Here is a 26,336-nt window from a genome sequence, read left to right as displayed (position 1 = left end):
CCCTGGACACAGAACTGACCTGTGCCTCCATGGACAGCTGTGAGTCCAAAATGACTCCCAGGCTGCGCACCTGGTCCTTCAGGGGCACAGTCACCCCATTCAGGACCAGGGAATCCTCCACACCCGCCCGCCTCCTGTCCCCCAAAACAGTACTTCTGTCTTGTCAGGATTCAACCTCAATCTGTTAGCCGCCATCCACCCTCCAGCCGCTAGGGTGAGTGCATGCCCTGAGCTGTATTTAGAAGGATCTCCTCTATCTGTCCAGTCTTAAGTCTGGTTTAAAATATCCCAGTGTGTCAGACTAAGGCCTGGGAGACCAGAGTTCGAATCCATCCATCGTTAAGAGGCGACATGATGGAAGTTTATCAAATGATGTACGGCATAGAGAAAGTGGATAGGGAAGAGTTTTCCTGCCTCTCTTGTGGCACTCGAACTCGTGGCTCTCCAGCTAAGCTGAATGCTGGACAATTCAGGACCGGGAGAAGAAAAGTTAACCTGTGGAACAAAACAGTTTTGTTGTCATTCGTTGCTTGCAATGCCTTATATTCAATTTCCAGCTGATGAAGACTTTATTCCAAATCAGTTGAACTATTCCAGATAGACTGTCCTTTGAGACTTTGGAGAGACGTTTTCCTTTTTATGTATTTTTATGTATTTTTAATCTTTGTTGGAAACTGCCCAGAGTGTCTGGGAAAACCCAGCCAGATGGGCGGGGTACAAATAAATTATTATTATTATTATTATTATTATTATTATTATTATTATTATTATTATTGACTTTTGTGAGATGTCTTCCTTTGAGAGACGGCTTGGCGTTCCTTGCTAAACCTTGATCTGTTTGTTTCACTCGGATACACATAACAACTTGAAGTTACTTGTATATTTTGTGAGATGTGTTGTATGATATATACATCATTTTAAAGTGGCTTAGTCGTATATTTTGAATGACATCGCAACACATTATATACAGTGGTACCTTGGGTTACATACGCTTCAGGTTACATACGCTTCAGGTTACAGACTCCACTAACCCAGAAATAGTGCTTCAGGTTAAGAAATTTGCTTCAGTATGAAAACAGAAATCATGCTCCGGCGGCGCAGCAGCAGCAGGAGGCCCCATTAGCTAAAGTGGTGCTTCAGGTTAAGAACAGTTTCAGGTTAAGAACGGACCTCCAGAACGAATTAAGTACTTAACCCGAGGTACCACTGTATTCCCTAACAGTTATTAGCCATCGTGTTGCCTTGGCATTTTTGTAGATTGTTGAAGTTTGCAACACAGTGGTTTTGTGTTTATTCAGGAAAAAGGGGGGGGGGACCGAAATGTCTTCCCACCAGAACACTCTCTAACCAACTGGCCACATGGCTTCCCACAAATATTGCTGAGAAACATAGTTTCTGTTCAGGGTTCCGGGAACCGCAGCGCCGTAGTGGGTGAGCTACAGTTCCCAAGATTCTTTGCAGGGAGGAACCATGGTTCCTGAAGCATTGTAAGAGTGCTCAAAATGTGCGGCTGTGTGACCTCTGTATTTTTTTTAAAATTGGTTTTTTTATTATTTGCAAGGCTGGGATCCGACGCAGTGCAAGCTCCACTGAGCTCAGTGGGCTCAATTTTCAGTAAACACACATCAGATTGCGCAGCAGTTGTGTTATGACTTTCCGGCCCGTCGTGTGACGCAGGCGGCCGCGGAAGCTTGAGAAATCCAAGCCCCAGAGCCAGTGACCCTCGCTGAGTCTCTCTCTGTGGCAATGCTTTCAAAATGAGGAAGTGGCGTCTTTTTTTAAGAAAAATAAGTCACTCCAGTCTGGTTCTATGGAAACACTCAGTTTCCTGTTATCTGCAGAGAGCAGTCAAGTCGACCAGAAAAAAAAAATGAGGTCTTATCTGCCGGGTCTGATCTTCCTCAAAGGGAAGTTGTGGGGCGATCTCCTTTGCAACGCCCTTCAGTAAGAAGGTGTCCTTTTAAGAAAAGGGAAGTAAAGTCAAATTAACAGTATTCCCCAAAAGAGAATTTCCCCCTCAGGACCAAAACAGGGCAGGAAAGGGTTATTAAGCCTTGGATATGACAAAGGAGACAGTATAATTAAGAGATTAAAATGTTGAAATATTGAAAGCTTTATGGAAGTTTGGAGCCTTCTTTGGACTATCTGGAAAATCATTAAAAGTCCACAGAAGTGCGAACAGGATCCAACATAGCAGTGGATGGGAAATCGACAATGAATTTTTAAAAGGGGGGAAATAAAGGAATAATTAATTGTAATGAACGGGAAATATAATAGATTAAAGTATGTTGTAGATAGATAGATAATTTACTACGGTCAGAGACCAGCTTATAAAACACACTTGGGGGTACAATCCCAGAAGGAAAGCAAACATTTAATACAGCTGGAAAGGGTGGGATTGGAAACATCAAGGGGAAACCAACATAAAAAAATATTTTAAACTTGTACTAAATTTGAAGTTAAATTGTGAAAAATCTTTGAAATTGAAATTAATTGGCCAAAAAAAACGCACAGCTTCTGCGATCCTAATACTCGTAGCTGATGCTGTTTGCAGTTTCTTGCTATATACATAGAAACGCAATGCTGCTGTCACGCAGCTCCCATTGGAGGATTTGCAGCGCAGGATTTGCAGGAAGTCAGAGCTCAGCCTCCCATTGGCCGATCTGTCGTTCCTCAACAGGACCCTGGATTCACCAAGGGTGGGCGAGGTTTCTGAGCAATTCCAGGGGGGGGGGCAGCCCTTCATATAAAAATAAGAGCCTTGTTGCAGGATCAGACCAGTGACCCATTAACCCCAGCTTCCTGTCCGTACAATGGCTGCTTTGAGACCAGGATGCTGAGCCAATCCAGAACGCCTCTTCTGACACCTTCATGTTCTTAAGGAATATTTAAAATCTCCTAAATGACTCCCTCTTTCCTCCGTTCCCCAAAGGTAGACTTCAAACAACGTCCGAGGAGTCCTATTTGCTTCTGCCTCGCTGTCAGGGCACGGGAACTAAGTCTGCAAATCTCCGCTGGCGTCTTTTCTCCGGAACGGCGGAATCATCTCAGCTCGCGGAATGATCTCTGAAGCCGTTGTGTGAATTTTCTGGACCCTGCAGTGGTGGTGGTGGGGAAGAAAGCAGCTTTGGGGCACGGCGGTCGCAGAAACCTTCCAGCATAGAGAAGGATCCGGCACGCGGAAAGGGGTCTGGCTTACCAGTATCTGAGAGGAGATCGACCCCCTAGGCGGAAAGCTGGAATCCTCAACGAATATGAGCGATTTCTGGCACAAGCTGGGTTGCTGCGTCGTAGAGAAATCGCGACAGGTGGGTAGTCCTGAATCTCTTAGCCCAGGAACGGATAACAGCAGCCCAGAGATCTGAATTCAGCCTTTGGGGTTGGTTTTTCCTGCCCTTGGAATGCTCCAGTGCAGAGAGTTGGCAAGAGTTTTTAAAGGCTTGATTATTTTTATTATGTTTTTTAAGGCTTGATTTTTATTATTAGTTTTTAGATACAGTGGTACCTCAGTTTTCGAGTGTCCTGGAAGCCGAACGTTTTTCAAACGCCGAAAACCCGGAAGTAATTGCTTCCGTTTTCGAACGCGCCTCAGAAGTCGGAACGGCTTCCGCTGCCTCTTTTTCCATTTTTCCAATTGAACTTGCAGCCAGCCCTTTGCGCCTCGGTTTTCGAACATTTCGGAAGTCGAACGGTATTCTGGAATGGATTACAGTACGTTCGAGAACCGAGGTACCACTGTATGCTGTAAGCTGCCCAGTGTGGCTGGGGAAGCCCGGTCAGATGTGTGGGGTATAAATATTATTATTATTATTATTATTATTATTATTATTATTATTATTTCCTGGCAAAATTTCCTGCAGCTGTTTATTTGGACGGATCATGTTGTTTTCTCCTGTTTCTGTGGTACAAGGTATATCTTGACTGGGTTTCCCCAGCCACTCTGGGCAACTTCCAGCGAAACGTAAAAAGGCAATAATACATCAAACATTAGGAACCGATTCTTAAATCACATAGAGATATGTCGGTAATTAATCCCTAACAGGTCTAATGATAAATAAGCAGAAATTAACCTCATCCGACAATCTGCTTCCAATAGCTCAGTCGGTAGATCGCAAGACCCTTAATCTCAGGTTCGTTGGTTCAAAGACCCCATTGGGCAAAAGATTCCTGCCTTGCAGGGGGTGGACTGGATCACCCCGGGGTCCCTTCGAACTCTACAATTCCATGAGTCTATCTCAGAGGCAGGGATGCGGGGGGCGCTGTGGGTTAAACCACAGAGCCTAGGACTTGCCGATCAGAAGGTTTGCAGTTCGAATCCCCGTGACGGTGTGAGCTCCCGTTGCTCTGTCCCTGCTTCTGCCAACCTAGCAGTTCGAAAGCACGTGAAGTGCAAGTAGATAAATAGGTACCACTCTGGCGGGAAGGTAAACGGCGTTTCTGTGCGCTGCTCTGGTTCGCCAGAAGCGGCTTAGTCATGCTGGCCACATGACCTGGAAGCTGTACGCCGGCTCCCTCGGCCAATAACGTGAGATGAGCGCCGCAACCCCAGAATTGGCCACGACTGGACCTAATGGTCAGGGGTCCCTTTACCTTTTTATCTCAGAGGCAGCTATACTTCTGAATACCAGTTGCTGGAAACTGCAGGAGGGCAGAGGGCTTTTGTGCTCAGCTCCTGTTTGCGGTTTTCGAGTAGGGATCTGTTTGGCCTGATCCGGCACCCAGGATCTTTTGGTGTTCCTATGGAACCTCCAGCTCCAGATTTCCAGGTTCATAGAATAGAATAGAATAGAATAGAATAGAATAGAATAGAATAGAATAGAATAGAATAGAATAGAATAGAATTTATTATTTATACCCCGCCCATCTGGCTGGGTTTCCCCAGCCACTCTGGGCAGCTTCCAACAAAGTATTAAAATACAGTTACAGATAGGTAGCTGTGTTGGTCTGCCATAGTCAAAACAAAAAAAATTCCTTCCAGTAGCACCTTAAAGACCAACTAAGTTAGTTCTTGGTATGAGCTTTCGTGTGCATGCACACTGTGTATCTGAAGAAGTTTGCATGCACACGAAAGCTCATACCAAGAACTAACTTAGTTGGTCTTTAAGGTGCTACTGGAAGGAATTTTTTTTTGTTTTTAAAACACAGTTTTAAAAACATTAAAAGCTTTTAAACATTAAAAGCTTCCCTAAACAGGGCTGCCTTCAGACGTCTTCTAAAAGTCTGGTAGTTCTCTTTGACATCTGGTGGGAGGGAGTTCCACAGGGCGGGTGCCACCACCAAAAAGGCCCTCTGCCTGGTTCCCTGTAACTTGGCTTCTCGCAGGGAGGGAACCGCCAGAAGGCCCTTGGCGATGGATCTCAGTGTCCGGGCTGAACAATGGGGGTGGAGACACTCCTCCAGGTATACTGGACCGAGGCCGTTTAGGGCTTTAATTGTCAACACCAACACTTTGAATTGTGCTCGGAAACGTACTGGGAGCCAGTGTAGGTCTTTCAAGACTGGTTTTATGTGGTCTCACCAGTCTAGCTGCCGCATTCTGGATTAGTTGCAGTTTCCGGGTCACCTTCAAAGGTAGCCCCACGTAGAGCGCATTGCAGTAGTCCAAGCAGGAGATAACCAGAGCATGCACCACTCTGGCAAGACAGTCCGGTTCTTAGGGGCATGTGGCCTCTGTGGGAACAAGGGGGCTGGATTTGATGGACCCCCTTTGGCCTGAGCCAGCAGCCGGACTCTTCCAAGTGGCGCTTCCAATGTGCCAAAGGCTTTGCTTGCCTTCTGGCTCAGGCGAAGTCCGTTCCCGTGTTTCCTCAACTCTGGTGGTGATGTTTTCCTCCCGTCATGTTCCTCCCTCTCTCCCCACAGCCGAAGAAGACGCGGCGGAGAATCGACCGCAGCATGATAGGGGAGCCCATGAATTTCGTCCACCTGACGCACATCGGGTCCGGAGACATGGCGAACGAGGGTCTCCCCATGGTAAACCTCTGTTCTCTTTCTCTTCAGCGGTTCGGTTTGGTTTGGGTTCGGATCCGCAAGCAGGAAGGAGTTGGGTGTTTCCACATCAGATACAAACCTTTCCCACCCGCTGATAAAAGCTCCTTGGTTGGCGAGGTCTAAAGAAGATGTGATTCTTTCCCATTATTATTATTATTATTATTATTATTATTATTATTATTATTATTAGTTTCTGGGTTTACCCCCAAGCCTGCTGATCACCCCAACACCTTCTTTGTCGATAATGAAGCTACACGAGCAGCACTGGGTGACATCACAGCACGTAGCTGGACTGCGGAACTCACTGCCACAAGAGGCAAGAGATAGCCACAGCTTTAAAAAAAGGATTGGACACATTCAGGGAGGAGGAGAAAGCTATCAGTGGCTACTGGGTTCTCCCTCCACTGTTGGAGGCAGGAAAAGTCTCTCAATCATTTCTGTTGCTGGGAATCCCCATTCTGCCTCCCGATCGAGGGCTTCCCTGCAGGCCCTGAGAACAAGAAACAGGGCCAAATGAGCTGCTTTTCGCCCGATCTAGCAGGGCCCTTCTCCTGCTCTTGTGGAGCCTCCAGATCCAGTGGCAGTCTATCTCGATTGCTAAAGGGCATTTGGCCCCTGTGAGAGCAGGATGCTGGAGTACGGGAGCTCCGCTTTCACCCCAATCCATCAACAGGCCTCTCCTTATGCCCTCAAACTGCAAATAGAACCTAGCAGGCTGCAAATTTGCTTCCAAGGGTAGGCAAACTAAGGCTCGGGGGCTGGATCCGGCCCAATCGCCTTCTCAATCTGGCTCGCGGACGGTCTGGGAATCAGCGTGTTTTTACATGGGTAGAATGTGCCCTTTTATTTAAAATGCATCTCTGGGTTATTTGTGGGACCTGCCTGGTGTTTTTACATGAGTAGAATGTGTCCTTTTTCTTTTTAAAATTTTATTAGTATTTTCCACACAACAACAACATGAAAAATATCAAGAAATAACAATACACTAAACACAAAAACCAAAATACAAAAAACCCCACAAATCCATATCTTACAAGTTAATAATATAAACACTAAAAAGAAAAACAAACATTGGCTTCCACCAGTCCCACAGCACCTCCTTTAGCTCTCATTGTATCTTCCAGTTTTCCTTATCATCTCTATCTTAACATCTAGATATAAATCCCTCTTTCTTATCCTCTCAATTCACAAGGTTATTCCAGACTCAGCCAGATTTCTGTCCTCAAACCTTGTGGTGCCCCGCAAGACGAACGCCTCGCAAGACGGAAAACCCGCTAGACAAAAGGGTTTTCCGTTTTGGAGGCGCTTCGCAAAACGAATTTCCCTATGGGCTTGCTTCGCAAGACGAAAAAGACTGCGAGTTCCTTTGGGGTTTTTTCCCTTTTCCCCCCTTTTCCTAAGTCGCTAAAAGCCGCTAAACCACTAATAGCGCTAATCCGCTAAGCTGTCAATGGGCTTGCTTCGCAAGACGAAAAAACCGCTATACGAAGAGCCTCACGGAACGAATTAATTTCGTCTTGCGAGGCACCACTGTATTCATTTAGGCACTCCCATTCCATTTTCACTTCACTTTTTGGTTTTCATCTCTGTCAATTGGGCTGATTCTAAATATTCTGAAAGCTTACATAACCATTCTCCCCTAGTGGGTAACTGATTCCCTTTCCAAGCCACCAGGATTCTTGCTGCAGATGTCGCGTTTAAGAAAAAAGTAGTTTTGTCTTTTGGAATATCATGTGTCCTTTTATTTAAAATGCATCTCTGGGTTATTTGTGGGGCATAGGAATTCGTTCATTCCCCCCCCAAAAAAAAGTATAGCCCGGCCCCCCACAAGGTCCGAGGGACAGTGGACCGGCCCCCCACTGAAAAAGTTTTCTGACCCCTGGCTCCCCTGCTGTGGTTCTCTGTGGTGAAATTCTCTGAAGAGGTGGGGAAATTACACCGGGAGAAATATTCATCTTCTTCAAGGAAGAGGGTTTCACCTTTCCATGACGTTTTCCCCATAGCTACTGTAATCCCAGTAATTATCAAGTCCGCCACAACTGCTAAAGTTGTGTGCATTTTTTGGAAAAGGTTTTAAAAGAACTCACTTTAGCAAATGTCAGGAAACGGGTTTTTCATTAGGTTCTGTGGGGAAGGAAAGGTTTGCTCTCGCCTGCCCTCTAGCGGCTGTTTGAGGGCAACAGCCAAACCGGCCTCATTTTTAATTTTGGTTTTGTAAAGTTTTTTTTTAAATTTTCATTTTATAACGTATATAAACCAGAGAGAGCAGTTGCAGCCGCAGATGCAAATCTAAAGAGGAGCAACAAAACTGCAAATCAGGCATGTAGAATGAGTTCAGTTGCACATGGGTTAAAAAATAAATAAATCCCAAATCGAAACTTATCAACATTTGCAGATTATCAGATCTGGTTCCAGGCTTGTGATGTGGACTGGTTTAACTGTAAAGGAATGCGTAATCATATTTAAAGTGTCTGGAGCTTTTGGTCCTTGTCAATATCTCAAATCATGCATAATTTTCTCCATTATACCGATATTGCAAAGCGAGCGATACCAAGTGCGAAATTCTGGGCTGTTTTCTGTTGAGATGCAATTAATAGCCCATCTGCCAATATCATAAATAAAGCCAGTTCTTTTGACAATATATCTGCCTTGGTATCATCAGAAATATTTGACGGCATTAATTTCGGACAGCAAACCCTCAGTTCTTTAGTATTTTTCTAAAAAGTTATTTATACATTTTTTCCATTACAAATTTTCACATTCCATTCAACTTACTCATACAATCAAAAATCATCGACTTCCCCTTCCATGGTTCTGTATATATACCCATTACGGCTACATTTTTAAATTGCTCCATAAATTCTTTTGTTCTCCTTCTGCCTCATATCTTTATATACTCTAAACTGCTGAAGTTTAACCTGTTAACATGATACTTCAAATATCCTGCAGTTAACATGATTCTTCAAATATCCTGCAAACATTTTCTTCTCTTCTTTAAGCACTCCATCTTCCTGATTTCTTTAGTAATATTAGAGTTGCCATATTTCAAGAAATCCAGACACAAAGGTTGTTGAGCTTTTGGGGGGAAATTGCCCAAAGAAAGCTCTTTTTTTGGAAATTGTTCAATTTTTTAAAGGAAAGTTGCTGAGCTTTTTTAAGGAAAAAAACCCAGACGTATGGCAACCCTCGTAATATTTACCATTTGTGTCAAAGTTAAATTCCCTTCATAAAGGATAAGCTATGCCAAACTTATCACAACCCCTCCAACAATGAGGTGAGATGGAAGAGGACGTTTTTGACGTTTGCCAGGGAACAGAGAGCCCTGCTTATTAATCAGGATCGAAAGCTGCAGCAGACAGATTTTGACAGTTTCAGAACGTCAGGGCTGGCAGAATCTGGGCTTGCCACAGCCTGCCCTCCCCTTTTGCAAACATGCCTGTGTGTGCTCCTGGGCTTCATCCTTCCTCGACCAGCTGGCGCGGAGAGTCTTGTGTGCCAAAGGGAGATCCGAACGGCAGCCAGACGCCGCGCCCTCGCTTCTCCAGCTGAGATAGCGCCAGCCAAAAACCCGCCCTGCCTTCGCCACCCCGATCGCTTCACCCCCAGTGCCGGATTTACGTATAAGCTAAACAAGCTATAGCTCAGGGCCCCACTCTCTTGAATATAGAGTGAATATTTTCAGTGATTTATTTTTTGTAACCAACAGAGTGTTGGACGTCCCTTTTATTTTCCCCTCTTTTTTTTCTTTTCTTCTATTTTTTGGTTTTCCTTTGGTGCTTTTATTTTTGTCTTGGAGGCCCTTTCTGCATTTCCAAGGTGGTGGTTTTATGAGTTGTCCTCCTCTTTTCGTCCCACAATTCATCTTCCCAGTGTCATCCTGCACTCTGCATCCTCATGGGGCTGGATCCAACCTCCTCCGAGTAGACCCATCTGAACAAATGAAGATGGGCTAACCCTAGGCCTTTTCAGAGAATCTACTCGAGAGCCATTGGTTACGACCCCCAGCATCCAGCTTGGATGCGAGGAGCCAACATAGCTGTCAACCGTCCCTTATTTGGCGGGAAAATCCCTTATCCCAGCGCTGTGTCCTGCTGCTGTCCCTTATTGATAATGTCCCTTAAATTTCCTGGGTTTCAAAGGAAGCAGCTCCTCTCCCTCCCTCCCTGCAGGCCAGGGAGGAGGGAGGCTCCAACTGTGTTGCTTGGCTGCGTTGTTCACCCAATAAGGAGTCTGAGAATGACGGGGGGGTGGAGCTTGCATGCCTTGTGCCGATCAAATCAGCCGCATTGCCTGGGGACTCGCCTTTGCTCAGCGCTTCCCAGCAGAGAGGTGACGGTGGTTTTCCTTGCTGCATCCCCTTTGCCGGGTTGCTGCGCTGTGGGAACCACCGCTTGAGGCTTCGTTTGGCTGCTGGCTGGGCTTTCTGCCTTTGGCTCCGAGGGGCTCAGAAGTCGAACATACCTGTGCTTGGAAAATCCCTTATTTTGGCTGCTGATCCCTTATTTTCGAGGCTGCTGGTCCCTTATTTTCAAATCTGTAAGTTGACAGCTGTGGGAATCGAAGGTGCTGTAACAGGACCACTTCTGACACCGTCATCGAAGAATGGGGGACTTGGAAGGGAACCCAAGGATCATCTAGTCCAACTCCGTGCAATGCAGAAATCCTGACAGATGGGCCTGCTTGAAGAAGGAGGGCCCGCTACCTTCTAAGCTCTGCCATTCCACCTCCAAACAGCTGTTGCCTTCCAAAACTTCTTCCTGATGCTTAGTCCTAACCTCGATCTCTTTCTCTCTCTTCCCTCAGACGGGCGCAATGCATGAAATGAGATCCAAATGCGGCCGAGATCGACAGTGGAGCAGCTCCCACGTTTTGTAGCTCTGTGGTGTTTCCCCCGCTTTCTCTTCCGTGTAAGTGCCTTGCTAGATATGAAAATCCCTTCCCTTTTTCTTTTTTTAAAAAAGTTCCCCATCTGATCATTAAGGACTAGCTGCTTGTTCTGCCGTAGAGCCAGGAATCCTGGCTCCCTGCCCAAGGTTTGAGCTGTAGTCCCTGTGGGAGAGTTCAGGGAGGCAGGAGAGGATATATTGTTTATTAATATCCTTCCTAACTTGCGCTAGCAAGTTCTGTAACAGGCATTCCCAACCTTTGCCCTCCAGGTGTTTTGGACTACAATTCCCATCATCCCTGACCACTGGTCCTGTTAGCTAGGGATCATGGGAGTTGTAGGCCAAAACATCTGGAGGGCCAAAGGTTGGGAATGCCTGTGCTATAACTTAGCAGAGTTTTACATTCCCCTTTTAAACGCAGAGCAGATGGCTGGTTGCAGGCTCGTTTAAGCCTCTTACTATTGGGTTCCTGGTAAAGGGACCTCTGACCATTAGGTCCAGTCGTGACTGACTCTGGGGTTGCGGCGCTTATCTCACTTAACTGGCCTAGGGAGCCGGCGTACAGCTTCCGGATCATGTGGCCAGCATGACTTCTGGCGAACCAGAGCAGCACACGCCATTTACCTTCCCGCCGGAGCAGTACCTATTTATCTACTTGCACTTTGACGTGCTTTCGAACTGCTAGGTTGGCAGGAGCAGGGACCGAGCAACGGGAGCTCACCCCGTCGTGGGGATTCGAACCGCTGACTTTCTGATCGGCAAGCCCTAGGCTCTGTGGTTTAACCCACAGGATCCTAGTAAGTTCCCATATATCCCTCTTAAAAGAATAAACATGCCACAATCTTGTTTAAAGTACAGTCATACCAGTTACAGCTTCAGGTTGTGCGATTTTGGGTTGTGCACCGCGCCAAACCCAGAAGTACTTCCAGGTTTCGGCGCTTGTACATGCGCAGAAGCGCTAAATCGCATTTTGCACATGCGCAGAAGCGCCAAATCCCAACCCGTACGTGCGCAGACGCGGCGCTGCGGGTTGCGAACGTGCTTCCCGCACGGATCACGTTCACAACCTGAGCGTCCACTGTATACTCCACTGTTTACTCACATCTTCAGTTCACAGTTGGATCCCTGAAGGCAGACTTAGTTACAAATATGGATGTACCCCATATAGGGGGGTTAATCCCAGTGACTGCAAACTGGCAGTCGCTGCAGTTCACGCGACGAAAGGAAGATGGAGAAGAAGGGAGGGGGGCTGTGTGCCCATGTGCTTTTGTTACCTGCACAGGTAAAGTCACACCCACCTCTAGTCACATGCAAGAGGAAGGATGCTCCAGCCCAGGAGGAAACAGGAAGTTTTCGACCGGCTAGAACAAACATCCCTTTGCATGTCCACTCTAGGAAAACAAGGAATGTTGTACTTGTCTGCTACTTATGTATCACATCCCACAGTCCCCACTGCCTGGAGAGCAGCCTGCCAGGGAAGTCTTGAGTTAAAATATATAGCTTAGACGCTGTTTTCTAAGTTTCACTTCCCCTGCCAATTCAGGTGGAGGAGCAGAAAGGAGGTGGAGAGGGAATGTAATTCTTCGTTCCGATCTCTTTTCTTCTCGCAGGTCCCGGGCAAATTAACGAATCGAGAAAACCCAAAGAAAGAAATAAGTATGTAAACAACCCTCGCGCGAGCGGCCTGCTCGGATCCTGTTGAGGCAGGTCGGCGAAGCTCAGAAGACACCAACCACCCTTCGTAACTTATGCAAACTGATTCCAAATCGGATCGGATTTTCTTTTTCTAAAGAGCGTCAGCAACAAAAACGCAGCAGCTTATTCCGCCGCTAATTTTCGCCTCCCAGATTTGCATAGAAAGATTTCCTGAATCCAACACTCCCTTAGCTGCCGCTTCCTCTCTCTCTTCTCTCTCCCCCCCCCAAAAAAATGCAGAAGCATCTCTGGACCCTCAGTCAGTCTTTCATGCCGTCCTTTGTTTCGTGGCTGCCGCATTTTGCTTTTTCAGAACTTTGCAAGGAATCAGGGCGGGTGTTTGAGGGAGATTGACGCCCGGGGCTTCAGCAAGCATCTTCGTCCGCGAACATGCCATCCATTTAAAGCACATCCAAAGCCTCTTCCACACACACACACACACACACACACACACACAGGCCAATCACCCTGGGAACTGTAGTTTGCTATGGGTGCTGGGAATTGTAGCTCTGTAGGAGTAAACTACAGTTCTCCGGATTCTCTGGGTACATGTGCTTTAAATGTATAATGTATGTGCCATTTTGCTTCATTTTTTTAAAGTGCATTCTGTTTCATCCCCCCAAAAAAAATCTGGAGAGGAACTTATCATAACTGGGTTTTTTTTTTACATGGAAGTGTAATCACTGGATTTTTGGGCGTTTTCTGAAGAGGGGGAGAAGGATTGACCTTTCCACGAGGCACGGGTTTTTTAAAAGAGCAGGAGGCGGAGCGCCACCCTGCTGGAATCTCCCCTGTGAAAGCCTTGCTGAAATGACTGGAAGGCCCGCGAGAGTGTGGTTAGTGACGTCACAGGCACTAGCCAGTCACCACCTTCCACAATTGGCCAGCATTTTGCTCCTGCTCCTGAAGACCTCTTCTCTGTGCCAGTCATTGAAGATGAGGTGTGGCTGCTTTTGGGTTCCCTGTGCCAAAGCATCCCACACTCAGGGCGGCCTCTGCACATTGGACTTCCTCTACCAAAGGGCAGCAAAATGGGAGAGACGATGTTTCACCAGGCAAAGCGAGAGAACGAACACGGAAGATGGAGAGGATCCGGCCAGGATGATGGCAGGGCCTTGTCGCCTCTTTGGTCGCAAAGCATCGTGGAGGGAGAAAATCTCTGGATCACATCAAGGCAATTTTGGGACTTCCTTTTATATATATATATATATAAAATGCGATATTCCTGTTAAAAGCGCACAGCTGGGCAAAGTTCGTCATTCTGTTGGGGTAGGGACATTTCACAGAGATCTTGCTTGGACAGCAGGAGCCTTGATTCTCAGTTCTTCCCGTCGAACCACAAATGTGGGGCTCTGGAGGTGCTCAAACTACAACTCCCAGCAGCCCCATTGCAGCCTGTGAGGGAATTATGGGAGTTGTAGTCCGGCAATTTCAGGTGGGTGACAGATGCTTCCTTCACCCCGCTCCCCAATTTCTGGAAGTTCCTCTCTCTGACCCCATGAAATTCTCCGCAGGAACATCCCATCTGATCGCTAAGGACTAATCCTGACTCTCCTCCTGAGGGGTGGAGAACTTCAGGCCAAATCCGGCCCCCCAGGCTGCTCTCTTTGGCCCTCGGAACTCTCTCTAGGCCACGCCCCCTCTCCACAGGCCACGCCCCCTCTCCGTCCCTCCTTCGCATCCTGAATGGTGTTCCCTGGTTGGGATTTGTCCCTGAACTCTGACAGGGACACAGAGAGAGAGGACTGTGTGAAAAGGTGCTAGGACCAACCCACTGCACAAAAACGAAAATTATATCCCTTGCTACGTTCATTTTTCTCCCTGGCACCACTGCCTTCCGGCCAGTTCCTCGCTCCAGAATTACTCCTTCTGACTGAATGGGGTTTCCCAAGAGGAGGAGGAACTCTGAGGTGGGGTGTGTGGGAATGGCGCTAGGGGCTGGTGTTGGGGGAGCACTTCAGATTTCAAATTTCTAGGCCTCGTGAGGCTCTGGCCCCAGGTGGCGGATCATTCCCACCCCCATTCCTTCTCTCTCATTATTAGCAGGGGCGTTGCAGGAAATATGAAGCCAGCGAGGCTGAACTCTGGAATCGCTTTAGGGTTCCACTGCAAGAAAATAAAATTAAAAAGCCCAAATCTTTCTGTTTGTTAAAGGAAAAAATAGTATGCTTAGCTTACTTAAGCAATGCCAGCTTTGTCATCTGTTGATGTCCCCCCCAAAAAAAACACCCTCTTTGCTTTTTCACATTAAGATGAGGAAAACTTACATCCATTTGCTCATTACACGGCAGGTTTGAAATATATCAGAGTCTGCCTTCATTTCTATGTGTGCTAGCCAATAATTTTTTACTGCCATTTTACCACCTTTTTTCAAAAAAAAATTAACAACTGCAGGAGGGCAAGATTCAGCTAAGTCAAGCTCAGAGTATACCTATTGAAATGCTCCCTTGCTTTCCCTGAGTCTCCTCTGAGTAGGACTGATGTCACCCAGAGGCTATCAGATAGCTGGGAGTTGACATTTAGACCCTAGGGGTGAGTAGCCCCCATCCTTGAGGCCAAAAGCGGCCCCCCAACCTCTCTGCCTGGCCCCTGGAACCATCTGCACGCCACGCCCCCTCTCCCCAGGCCACACCCCTCATTGGCTCTCTTTCACACCCTCCTGGAGCAACCTTTCCGTGATTCGAACTCAGATCCTGCTTGCGTGGATGTAGGATGGAAACTAACCTACTGCACAGAGGCAAAGTTTGCACTCCTTACTCAGCTGACTTTTCCCCCTGGTACATTCGAGCCGAATAAAACCTCCAGAACTGTCCTTTCGCTCCGAATTAATCTCAAATCTTGATCATCTCCTGAAGGAAACCGGTTTAAAAATACAGCTATGCTACAATGCGCCCGTATTCCTGCTCCCCGTAACTTTGGACCCGCTCCCCTAGAGCCCCAAGTATTTCTGGTGCGGCCCGACCACACCAAACAGGGGGTTTTCTCAGGCTGCAAATGAAGTCGGCTCTGACTCTGCCTGCCGTGTCCTCTGGCGCCACCTACTGTTGACCTCCTGCCCTGATCACCACTTTGCCTAACGTCAGAGCCGGTCCCATCTCTTCCCCCCCCCCCCGAAAGCTCCTGCAACCACCTCTCCCCTCTGCGATTTCAATGGGTGACTCCGTGTCAAACTGCTTAAGTTTCGCGCCGGCAGGGCTGGCGTCGAAACCGTCGCTTTTGGGAAAGAATAGCTGGACTATTTGGGTGTGTGCTTGTTTGCTGAAAACATGTTCTCTTTTCTTCTTTTTTGTAAATGAGGAAATTTATGGGGGGGGCAAGGAGGGCAGACCAAGATGTCTAATTATAACGAGGAAGCTTGCTAAAAGAGTATTTTTTTTAAAGTAGGGGAGAAGCCGCAATCTGCGCACAGAAATTTCGCTGGGGTGGATGCAAGAATCTGGTGTGTATCCGATTGGCGGGAAGGTTGGGCTGGTGGGGTAGAGGAGGAGTGGGGTAGATTTTTTTATTTTCCTTTGCCACTTAAAACGTTTTCTCCCCTCTGCACTGCTGCCTGTCCCCCCCCCCCCCGCCGCCAACTTGCGACCTGTTCTGGAGAGTGTAATGTATGCTTGAAAAATTAAAAAGTCAAAAGATGGTCAGGATCTGTGTCTTGGATGGCGGGAGGAGGGAGAAAATGACAATACCTGCCCACTCCTCCTCTTAAGAGACTTTCCCTTGAGGTCCCACCCCGCAATAATTTCATTATTATGTGAAGTTTGGATTCCAGAGATGATGGGCCCAGCAGCTGTTCTTAGAGGACCTTCAAGTCCACAGTGCACATCATAGATTTAAAACACATTCGATGCACATTTTCCCCCAGTCCAGGAATCCTGGGAACTGTAGTTCAGCCCCACGCAGAACTACAGTTCCCAGCACCCTTAAACTACAATTCCCAGGATTTTGGGTGGAAGCCAGGTGCATCAAATGCGCTTTCGAGGTATGGCATGGATGTGACCCAATTGCACCTGGCAGGTTTTCTTCAATCTGTGAATTGGTCCGTGTTTATTCTTTAGTTGAGATTCCTGCATTGTGGGGGGTGGACTGGATGACCCCGGGGTGTCCCTTTGAACTCCACACTTCTATGATGCCCTGAACAGAAAAAGAGGTGCATCTTCAGCATTTTCTGGAACCTATTTCATGAAAGTGCCAGGGGAGGAAGATCCACAACTTAGGGGCCACCACAGAGAAGACCCCGTCTTGGGTCACGAACCCCCGAACTTCTGAGGGTGGTGGAACTACCAAGAGGGTCCCCTCTAGCATTCTGAACACCCAGGAGGTCCATAGGGACGGAGGTGGCCTTTCAGATATTTGGGGTCTAAGTTGCTTACAGAAAAGAGTTCATGCAAGCGCTAAGCAGAACCCCAGGCAGTAATTTGGTTGCTATGTTTTGAACCAGTTGGACTTCCTGTGTCGTCTTCAAGGGCAGCACCACAAAAAGTGCATTGTAGGAGTCCAGCCTGAAGTTGACCAGGGCATGGAGTGCGGCGGTCCAGTCACCTATGTCTGAAAGGGGCCTCCGGTAACTGTGCTGGGTCCAGGAGCACCCCCAGGCTATGAGTCTGCACCTTCCAGGGGTGTCCAGAACAGATCATCTCCCCAAGTTCTGGACCTGGAAACTCAGGAAGATCTCCCTAAAAATCCATACAGTTTGGAAAGGTTCAGACTGCATCCAAACGTTTATGGGCAGATCCACAGCGTAGATCCAAAGCAAACCCAATGTGCCTTTATAGCATGGGACATCCCCCCCAAAGAATTCTGGGAGCTGTCGCCTGTCAAGAATGGGAATGGTAGTTCAGTGAGCAAGGAACTATAGTTCCCAGGATCCTTTGCAGGAAATCACCTGCTCTAAAAGCACTGTGCAAGCCTTTATCTCGAGAATGGCCGTGCAAAATTTGGTTACGATATCTTAAGAGAAGGGACACGGGTGGCGCTGTGGGTTAAACCACAGAGCCTAGGGCTTGCCGATCAGAAGGTCAGCGGTTCGAATCCCCACGACGGGGTGAGCTCCTGTTGCTCAGTCCCTGCTCCTGCCAACCTAGCAGTTCGAAAGCATGAAGTGCAAGTAGATAAATAGGTACCACTCTGGCGGGAAGGTAAACAGCATTTCTGTGCGCTGCTCTGGTTCGCCAGAAGCGGCTTGAGTCCTGCTGGCCACATGACCCGGAAAAACTGTCTGCGGACAAACGCCAGCTCCCTCGGCCAATAAAGCGAGATGAGCGCCGCAACCCCAGACTCAGTCACGACTGAACCTAATGGCCAGAGGTCCCTTTACCTTTACCTTATCTTACGAGAGCTTGGGATGCGTAGCAAGGACACAAACAACTTTTTTTCAAAATACATACAGTGGTACCTCGGGTTACATACGCTTCAGGTTACATATGCTTCAGGTTACAGACTCCGCTAACCCAGAAATGGTGCTTCAGGTTAAGAACTTTGCTTCAGGATGAGAACAGAAATCGTGCCCTGGCGGCACAGCAGCAGCTGGAGGCCCCATTATCTAAAGTGCTGCTTCAGGTTAAGAACAGTTGCAGGTTAAGAACGGACCTCCGGAACGAATTACGTACTTGACCCGAGGTACCACTGTAGATACAATCCTGTACTGGGGGGATATCTGTGCCCTCCTCCCCAGACACTTTAGGATTCCTACCTCCCATTGTGGCCTCAGCATTCAGTGTGCCTATAGGTCAGGAATGAGGATGAAGGGCGTTGTAAGGCCATTGTATCACCTGTCCACAAGTCACCTGTCCGTGCCCCAGTCTCTCTAAACCAGAGAGAAATAGATAACAGAAAAGCTTACTCAGGAATCAGCGTTTTTTATTCAGCTGCTTTCAACAGCAGGGGGGGCTCCAAAGGAAGACAGAGGAGACCCCAAAAGAATACAGTAATAAAAACCCCTTTCTTTCCAACAAAGAATATTTAGGGTGCTGCATCAGTCCATGGTACAACCTCCTTCGCCCTGCCCGTTTTCCCGGCTGGCTTTGTTACCAATTCGAAAGCAGTTCTGGCAAATCAAGGGCGTTTGCTTTTGGGTAGAAGAAGAGCGAGATCCCAAGCGCCACGTTTCCTAGAAGGCCCTGCTCAGGGCCGATGTTCAGCGATCGCCATGGCTGCTTGGCCTTCACTGTTGGCGCCTCTGCTTCGGTTGCTGAAGTGTAAAAATGGGAAAGCAAAGAGAATTAAAATGTAAGAGGGGAAACACATGCCGCACACATTCGTGGGAATCTACCAGCTCCCCGAGATGTTGCTGGTCTGGTCAAACAACTCTGAGAGTTGTTTGAGCGACACTAGAGGCGAGGCGGGCCAGATGTGACCCTACAGAAGAGGTTATTAAACGGTAGGTGGCATGGAAAGTTTGGAGAGGGAAAAAGGTTTTCTCTGTCTCGCTTCATGCTAGAATTCAGGGGCATCCAAGGTAGGTAAACCTTGGAAGATTCAGAACAGGTAAAAGGAAGGAATTCTTCAGAGCATAGTTAGACTGTGGAACTCCCTGCCACAAAAGGCAGGGATGAGCAGCAATTTGGATGGCTTTAAAAGAAGACTGGGCAGATTCATGAAGGAGGAGAAGCCACAATGGCCATATTCCACGGTATGCGATGTTTCTGCACACCAGCTGCCGGAGATGCCAGGAATAATAATAATAATAATAATAATAATAATAATAATAATAAGGCCCTCGGCGCTAGACCTCAAGCGTACTGGCTGGACGATGGGGGTGGAGACGCTCCTTCAGATATACTGGACCGAGGCTGTTTAGGGCTTTCAAGGTCAGCACCAACACTTTGAATTGTGCTCAGAAAGGTACTGGGAGCCAACGTAGGTCTTTCAAGACCGGTGTTATGTGGTCTCAGTGGCCACTCCCAGTCACCAGTCTAGCTGCTGCATTCTGGATTAGTTACAGTTTCCAGGTCACCTTCAAAGGTAGCCCCATGTAGAGCAGACCCAAGCTCAGGAACAACTCTCCTCTTCCTGAAGTATACCTGAAGGAGCATCTCCACCCCCATCGTTCTGCCCCGGACCCTGAGGTCCAGCTCCGAGGGCCTTCTGGCGGTTCCCTTATTGTGAGAAGTGAGGTCACAGGGAACCAGGCAGAGGGCCTTCTCGGTGGTGGCACCCGCCCTGTGGAACGCCCTCCCACCAGATGTCAAAGAGAAAAACAACTACCAGACTTTTAGAAGACATTTGAAGGCAGCCCTGTTTAGGGAAGCTTTTAATGTTTAATAGGTTATTGTATTTTAGTGTTCTGTTGGAAGCTGCCCAGAGTGGCTGGGGAAGCCCAGCCAGATGGGTGGGGTATAAATAATAAATTACTACTACTACTACTACTACTACTACTACTACTTCTACTACTACTACTGGTTTCCCATTGAGACATCTGGTTGGCCACTATGAGAACAAGATGCTAGACTAGATCCTTTGGCCTGATCTAGCAGGCTCTCGTGATCTTATGCACCATTGACCACATTGGCCAGGTCCAAGGAGAACTGTGATCCAACGTCACCTGAACCTAGGAACTAAGATAGACTGCTTGGAGACCTGGAGGCTCCATGAGAACATCGGAAGAGCCCTGCTGGGTCGACCTTGAGGGAGCTTGGCTGAATCTCTTCGCTCTGAACTTAGCCGGGAATTTTTTCAGTGCCGGCCCAAAACATTTATCTGCCTAAAGGAAGGCCGAGATGGTGTGTTCTTGCACAATTCTAGTGATTACTGGTGAGCTGAAAGGTGGGATATTGACAGAAGGCGGACCCAGAGCCAATGGCAGGTAGAGCTAACCCCTGGGTTGGTTGTAGGGAAGGAGACAGGCAGGTGGGAGGTCTGGGGGAAACACCTTGCTTTAAATTAAAAAGAATCCACTCCCCAAGCAAGCAGTGTAATTCTGACGGGAAGCATTCCTCTGAGCATGTGCAGAGAGTAGCCGCACAGGGCCCCACTCTCACGACCCGAAACAACAGGTCTCTACAGCTGTGGGGATCAGAGGAAGGGCTCCCTGTGGGGATAAGCAACCTCATATAGCCGACATACTTAAGTTGAATTAGGGACACGGGTGGCGCTGTGGGTTAAACCACAGAGCCTAGAACTTGCCGATCAGAAGGTCGGCGGTTCGAATCCCCGTGACGGGGTGAGCTCCCATTGCTCAGTCCCTGCTCCTGCCAACCTAGCAGTTCGAAAGCATACCAGTGCAAGTAGATAAATAGGTACTGCTCCAGTGGGAAGGTAAATGGCGTTTCCGTGCGCTGCTCTGGTTCGCCAGAAGCGGCTTAGTCATGCTGGCCACATGACCCGGAAGCTGTACGCCGGCTCCCTTGGCCAGTAAAGCGAGATGAGCGCCGCAACCCCAGAGTCATCCGCGACTGGACCTAATGGTCAGGGATCCCTTTACCTTTACCTTTAAGTTGAATTAATGCATGAAGGGGTTAAGACCATAGAGTAAGCTGTCCAGCCAGGCTTAGCCCACTTTGGGAGGAGCTAGATAATCAAGACTAGGTTCTTCTCCAGTTTCCCCGAGAAGCTTGGTGTGTAAGGAGGTCTGAGCTGGTTCCTCCAAGTTCAGGCTCTTACAAGCCGCTGGAGTTCCTGTACCAATAATTTGGGAACTTCCACCACTGTAACTAAGCCACGTTTTTCTGCCTGCGTTTTCTGACTGATGTGTGGGAAAGCACATGAACCTGACCTTGGAGGAGTTTGTAAGTAAACCAATTTTTAACTTACGAAACATATGGTCTTTTTTTCTGTGCTAGGGGAAGAGGGGAACTTTGGAAGGAACTCAGAAGGGCATATTTCCATGCTTTTATTTGCTGCATGTGTTATGGTTTTAAATCTCTGCTTTGCCCCAAACCTGGATCTTGGCATCTAGGCAGTCCTTCTTGTATATGTCTATTTTTCCTTGCACCCACGGAGAAGAAAGCCCACCACCCGACATAAGAGCATCAGGAGAGCCTGCTGGGTCTGGCCTAGAGGGGCCCTTCTAGTCCAGCATCCTTGTTCTCCAATGGCCAACTCCATCCCTCTTCTGGGAAGCACTCAGGCAAGACCTGAGCGCTACAGCAGCTCTCCCCTACTGCGGCTCATCAAAGAGCATAGCCACCAACAGCCTTTCCCAACCAGCGAGTGCGCCTGCATCAGCCCTAACTCACAGGAACTGGTTCAGAAATTTGAGTTTTCCTCCTCCCTCCCCATTCCTTCTTCCTTGCGTGTCGTGTTGCTATTGTTTTCCAGGTTGGACACCAGCATGGCGGGGCCGTCTCGTTTTAACAGATTATATGCAAGCCACTCTGGGGGGGGGGCCTTTGGGCCAAAGAGCAGGGATGCGCCAATGCTCTGAATGAATAAACAAAACGGGGAGCGCATTATGCGCCGCCTCGGCCCTGCCTGCCTGTCCGTCCCCCACCTGCTCCGGCGGGAAGGCGTCCTTGATGCTCTTCCAGAGGTCCCTGAGTCCCTCGTGGACCTGGGTCCAGAAGTCCTTCCTCTTGCGCTCCTTGTCCTGCTTGATGTCTTGCAGTGCACACATGTGCATTGGCCCCTGGTCGCACGCCAGCATCGAGGAGTTGCACTGGCCCTGCTTGCACTGGCAGGCCTGATAGTTGCACACCTCCCTCTCGAAGCGCAGGATGTCGTACTCAGCCGGGTCCAGGTGGACGCCGGGCTGCGAGTAGGTGATGTCTCGCACCCGGGACATGCTCCCCGCCGCGCAGTTGCAGTGCCACTCGCTCCACTCCTGCCAGGCGTAGCGGCTGTTGCCCACGACGAGGACGGTCTCCTTCTCCTGCGAGGTCCCCGCGCTGAACGTGATGGAGACCGACACCAGTGGCGCTTCTGTGGTCGTCTGGGTCTCGTTGCCGTTGGTGTAGCCTGCCGCCACCGTCGCCCTGGCAGCCTCGGGGATCAGGGCCACCAGGTGTGGCGGCGCACTCATCTGGGTCATGTCTTCCATGTCCTCGCCCAGGCCTGGCCCGGGTGCCAGCCAGCCCCACAGGCAGAGCGTCAGCACCAAAGTGGCGCCCCCTAGGGCCATGGAGGGGGACTGCGGGTTACGAGCTCTGGCAGGGACAGCGCCTGGAGGTCTTGGTCTGGTCGGGATGGGAAGGGGAGGGAGGGGGCGTGGCCTGCCATCGTTGGGGGTGGGGCCTTGCTAGGCAACCTGCTCAGAACTCTGGGGGAGAACAAAGGAAGGGCGGAACTCTGGGGAGGGAAAGTAGGCAGGATTTATGAAAATGGGGTGGGATTGAAGGCTAATAATAATAATAATAATAATAATAATAATAATAATAATAATTTATTATTTATACCCCACCCATCAGCCACCCCAGCGGCTTCCAACAGAACACTAAAATACAATAACCTATTAAACATTAAAAGCTTCCCTAAACAGGGCTGCCTTCAAATGTCTTCTAAAAGTTTGGTAGTTATTTTTCTCTTAGACATCTGGTGGCAGGCCGTTCCACAGGGCCAGTGCCACCACCGAGAAGGCCCTCTGCCTGGTTCCCTGTAACTTGGCTTCTCACAGGGAGGGAACCGCCAGAAGGCCCATGACGCTGGACCTCAGTGTCCAGGCAGAACGATGGGGGGTGGAGACGCTCCTTCAGGTATACAGGACCGAGGCCGTTTAGGGCTTTAAAGGTCAGCACCAACACTTTGAATTGTGCTTGGAAAAGTACTGAGAGCAAATGCAGATCTCTCAGGACCGGTGTTATGTGGTCTCAGCAGCCGCTCCCAGTCACCAGTCTAGCTGCCGCATTCTGGATTAGTTGTAGTTTCCAAATCACCTTCAAAGGTAGCCCCACGAAGAGCGCATTGTGGTAGTCCAAGCGGGAGATAACCAGAGCATGCACCACTCTGGCAAGACAGTCCGCAGACAGGGAGGGTCTCATCCTGCATACCAGGTGGAGCTGGTAGACAGCCGCCCTGGACACAGAATTGACCTGCGCCTCCCTGGACAGCTGTGAGTCCAAAATGACTCCCAGGCTGCGCACCTGGTCCTTCAGGGGCACAGTTACCCCATTCAGGACCAGGGAGCGATATTGAAGCAAATCAAGAGGCACAACCAGGTTCTTTTGAATATTGGGTTCATTCATTCATTCACTGATTTGCTTATTTATTGCTGACCCTCCACCCTACGGTCCCGGGGCAGGTTACAGCATCAAGACACATGATGAAAAACAATCATAAAAGGAATAACATGTGTCCTAAAAGCATACCTCAAGTCTCAGGGTAAAGAGCACTCTCACATTACACGTGCAAGAGAGTGTATCTTCCTATATACATAAAAACGTAAGGCTGTCGTCACACAAGTGCAATGCAGCCTCAAAACCCTGGATTTGCAGGAAGTCAGGGTGGTGGAATGGGAACGAAAGAGAAGGCAGGTTTTAAACAACAGCAGAGGTTTGCGCAATGGAGGGATGCCGAGGAAGAAGAGTTTGGATTTGATATCCCGCCTTTCACTCCCTTTAAGGAGTCTCTAAGCGGCTCACAGTCTCCTTTCCCTTCCTCCCCCACAACAAGGTGTGAGGTGAGTGGGGCTGAGACTTCAAAGAAGTGTGACTGGCCCAAGGTGACCCAGCAGCTGGATGTGGAGGAGCGGAGACGCGAACCCGGTTCCCCAGATTACAAGTCCACCGCTCTTAACCACTACACCACACTGGCTCTCTATTTTTGAAAACTTATGGTTTCCCTCCTCTATACAGTATGCTGTTTTAATGGGGAAAAACAAAATACTTATTTTAAACTCCTCGTGTATATGCCTATTTAGAAATAAATTCAACTGAGGTTAATGGGGTTTGCTCTCAGGTAAGCTAGGGACGCAGGTGGCGCTGTGGGTTAAAGCCTCAGCGCCTAGGACTTGCCGATCGAAAGGTCGGCGGTTCGAATCCCTGCGGCGGGGTGCGCTCCCGCTGCTCGGTCCCAGCGCCTGCCAACCTAGCAGTTCGAAAGCAACTCCGGGTGCAAGTAGATAAATAGGGACCGCTTACCAGCGGGAAGGTAAACGGCGTTTCCGTGTGCAGCTCTGGCTCGCCAGAGCAGCGATGTCACGCTGGCCACGTGACCCGGAAGTGTCTCCGGACAGCGCTGGCCCCTGGCCTCTTAAGTGAGATGGGCGCACAACCCCAGAGTCTGGCAAGACTGGCCCGTACGGGCAGGGTTACCTTTACCTTTACCTTTACTCAGGTAAGCTATAGTTTCATCATCAGTTAATCATGCGAAAGGCTGGGCTGGATGAATCCCTAGCTGGAATTAAGATTGCCAGAAGAAATATCAACAACCTCAGATATGCAGATGACACAACCTTGATGGCAGAAAGTGAGGAGGAATTAAAGAACCTTTTAATGAGGGTGAAAAAGGAGAGCGCAAAATATGGTCTGAAGCTCAACATCAAAAAAACGAAGATCATAGCCACCGGTCCCATCACCTCCTGGCAAATAGAAGGGGAAGAAATGGAGGCAGTGAGAGATTTTACTTTCTTGGGCTCCATGATCACTGCAGATGGTGACAGCAGCCACGAAATTAAAAGACGCCTGCTTCTTGGGAGAAAAGCAATGACAAACCTAGACAGCATCTTAAAAAGCAGAGACATCAGCTTGCCGACAAAGGTCCATATAGTTAAAGCTATGGTTTTCCCAGTTAATGATGGATGGAAGTGAGAGCTGGACCATAAAGAAGGCCAAAGAATGGATGCTTTTGAATTCTGGTGCTGGAGGAAACTCTTGAGAGTCCCATGGACTGCAAGAAGATCAAACCTCTCCATTCTGAAGGAAATCAGCCCTGAGTGCTCACTGGAAGGACAGATCCTGAAGCTGAGGCTCCAAGACTTTGGCCACCTCATGAGAAGAGAAGACTCCCTGGAAAAGACCCTGATGTTGGGAAAGATGGAGGGCACAAGGAGAAGGGGATGACGGAGGACGAGATGGTGGGACAGTGTTCTTGAAGCTACAAACATGAGTCTGACCAAACTGCGGGAGGCAGTGGAAGACAGGAGGGCCTGGCGTGCTCTGGTCCAGGGGGTCACGAAGAGCCGGACACGACTAAACAACAACAAGCCATAGTTTTGTTTTACAAGTTTACTTGTGCTCGGTGGTACTGCTATCTACTTCCAGTCTATCTTCCATTTCCTGCAGTTCGTCCTCCAGTTCATGTGAGGATGCAGTGTCACTGTCCCAATCATCTTAATTACTTTTGTCCATTAGGTATTTCTGAGGTGTACGTAATTCCATCATCAAAAGGTTTCTGGGCTGGGAGGTTGGGCTGCAGAGAGAGGGGGTGGGCAAGGGGGCAGCTGGAGGGGGTACGGGTAGAGTCTGGTTGGCAAACTTTGTAAACTGGGCAGCAGCCCCTAGTGGGTGTGGCGAGATAGATAGAGATAGATAGAGATAGAGATAGAGATAGAGATAGAGATAGAGATAGAGATAGAGAGAGAGAGAGAGAGAGAGAGAGAGAGAGAGAGAGAGAGAGTGGTACCGTGGGTTACAGATGCTTCAGGTTACAGAGGCTTCAGGTTACAGAGGCTTCAGGTTACAGACTCCGCTAACCCAGAAATAGTGTTTCAGGTTAAGAACTTTGCTTCAGGATGAGAACAGAAATCGTGCTCCGGCGGCATGGCAGCAGCAGCAGGAGGCCCCATTAGCTAAAGTGGTACCTCAGGTTAAGAACAGTTTCAGGTTAAGAACGGACCTCTGGAACGAATTAAGTACTTAACCCAAGGTACCACTGTAGATAGATAGATATGATTTACGG

At 48.6% G+C, this 26,336-nt stretch overlaps 2 protein-coding genes across 2 annotated transcripts in view; one reads left to right on the top strand and one right to left on the bottom strand.

Annotated features, from left to right (window-relative positions):
* Positions 1-13,776, top strand: part of CDC42SE1 (CDC42 small effector 1) — a 49,925-nt gene extending 36,149 nt beyond the window's left edge. The window contains exons 2-5 of the mRNA XM_081892099.1: positions 2,933-3,308; positions 5,863-5,973; positions 10,795-10,898; positions 12,488-13,776. Of these exons, the coding sequence (XP_081748225.1) occupies positions 3,255-3,308; positions 5,863-5,973; positions 10,795-10,866 (237 nt within the window). The 5' untranslated portion in view covers positions 2,933-3,254 and the 3' untranslated portion in view covers positions 10,867-10,898; positions 12,488-13,776. The remainder of the gene's footprint in view (positions 1-2,932; positions 3,309-5,862; positions 5,974-10,794; positions 10,899-12,487) is intronic.
* Positions 13,777-18,408: 4,632 nt separating this feature from the next.
* On the bottom strand, positions 18,409-22,726 carry LOC309358636 (uncharacterized protein). The gene is made up of 2 exons (XM_081892002.1): positions 21,997-22,726; positions 18,409-18,756 (listed from the first exon to the last, which is right to left on the bottom strand). Exons 1-2 carry the CDS (start codon positions 22,621-22,623, stop codon positions 18,730-18,732), a joined length of 654 nt encoding a protein of 217 aa, XP_081748128.1. The 5' UTR covers positions 22,624-22,726; the 3' UTR covers positions 18,409-18,729.
* Between the last annotated feature and the right edge of the window lie 3,610 nt (positions 22,727-26,336).

The sequence above is a fragment of the Podarcis melisellensis genome, assembly GCF_964234715.1.
Source record: "Podarcis melisellensis genome assembly, chromosome: 16".
NCBI lineage: Eukaryota > Metazoa > Chordata > Lepidosauria > Squamata > Lacertidae > Podarcis > Podarcis melisellensis.
This window is presented reverse-complemented; position numbering and strand designations above follow the sequence as displayed.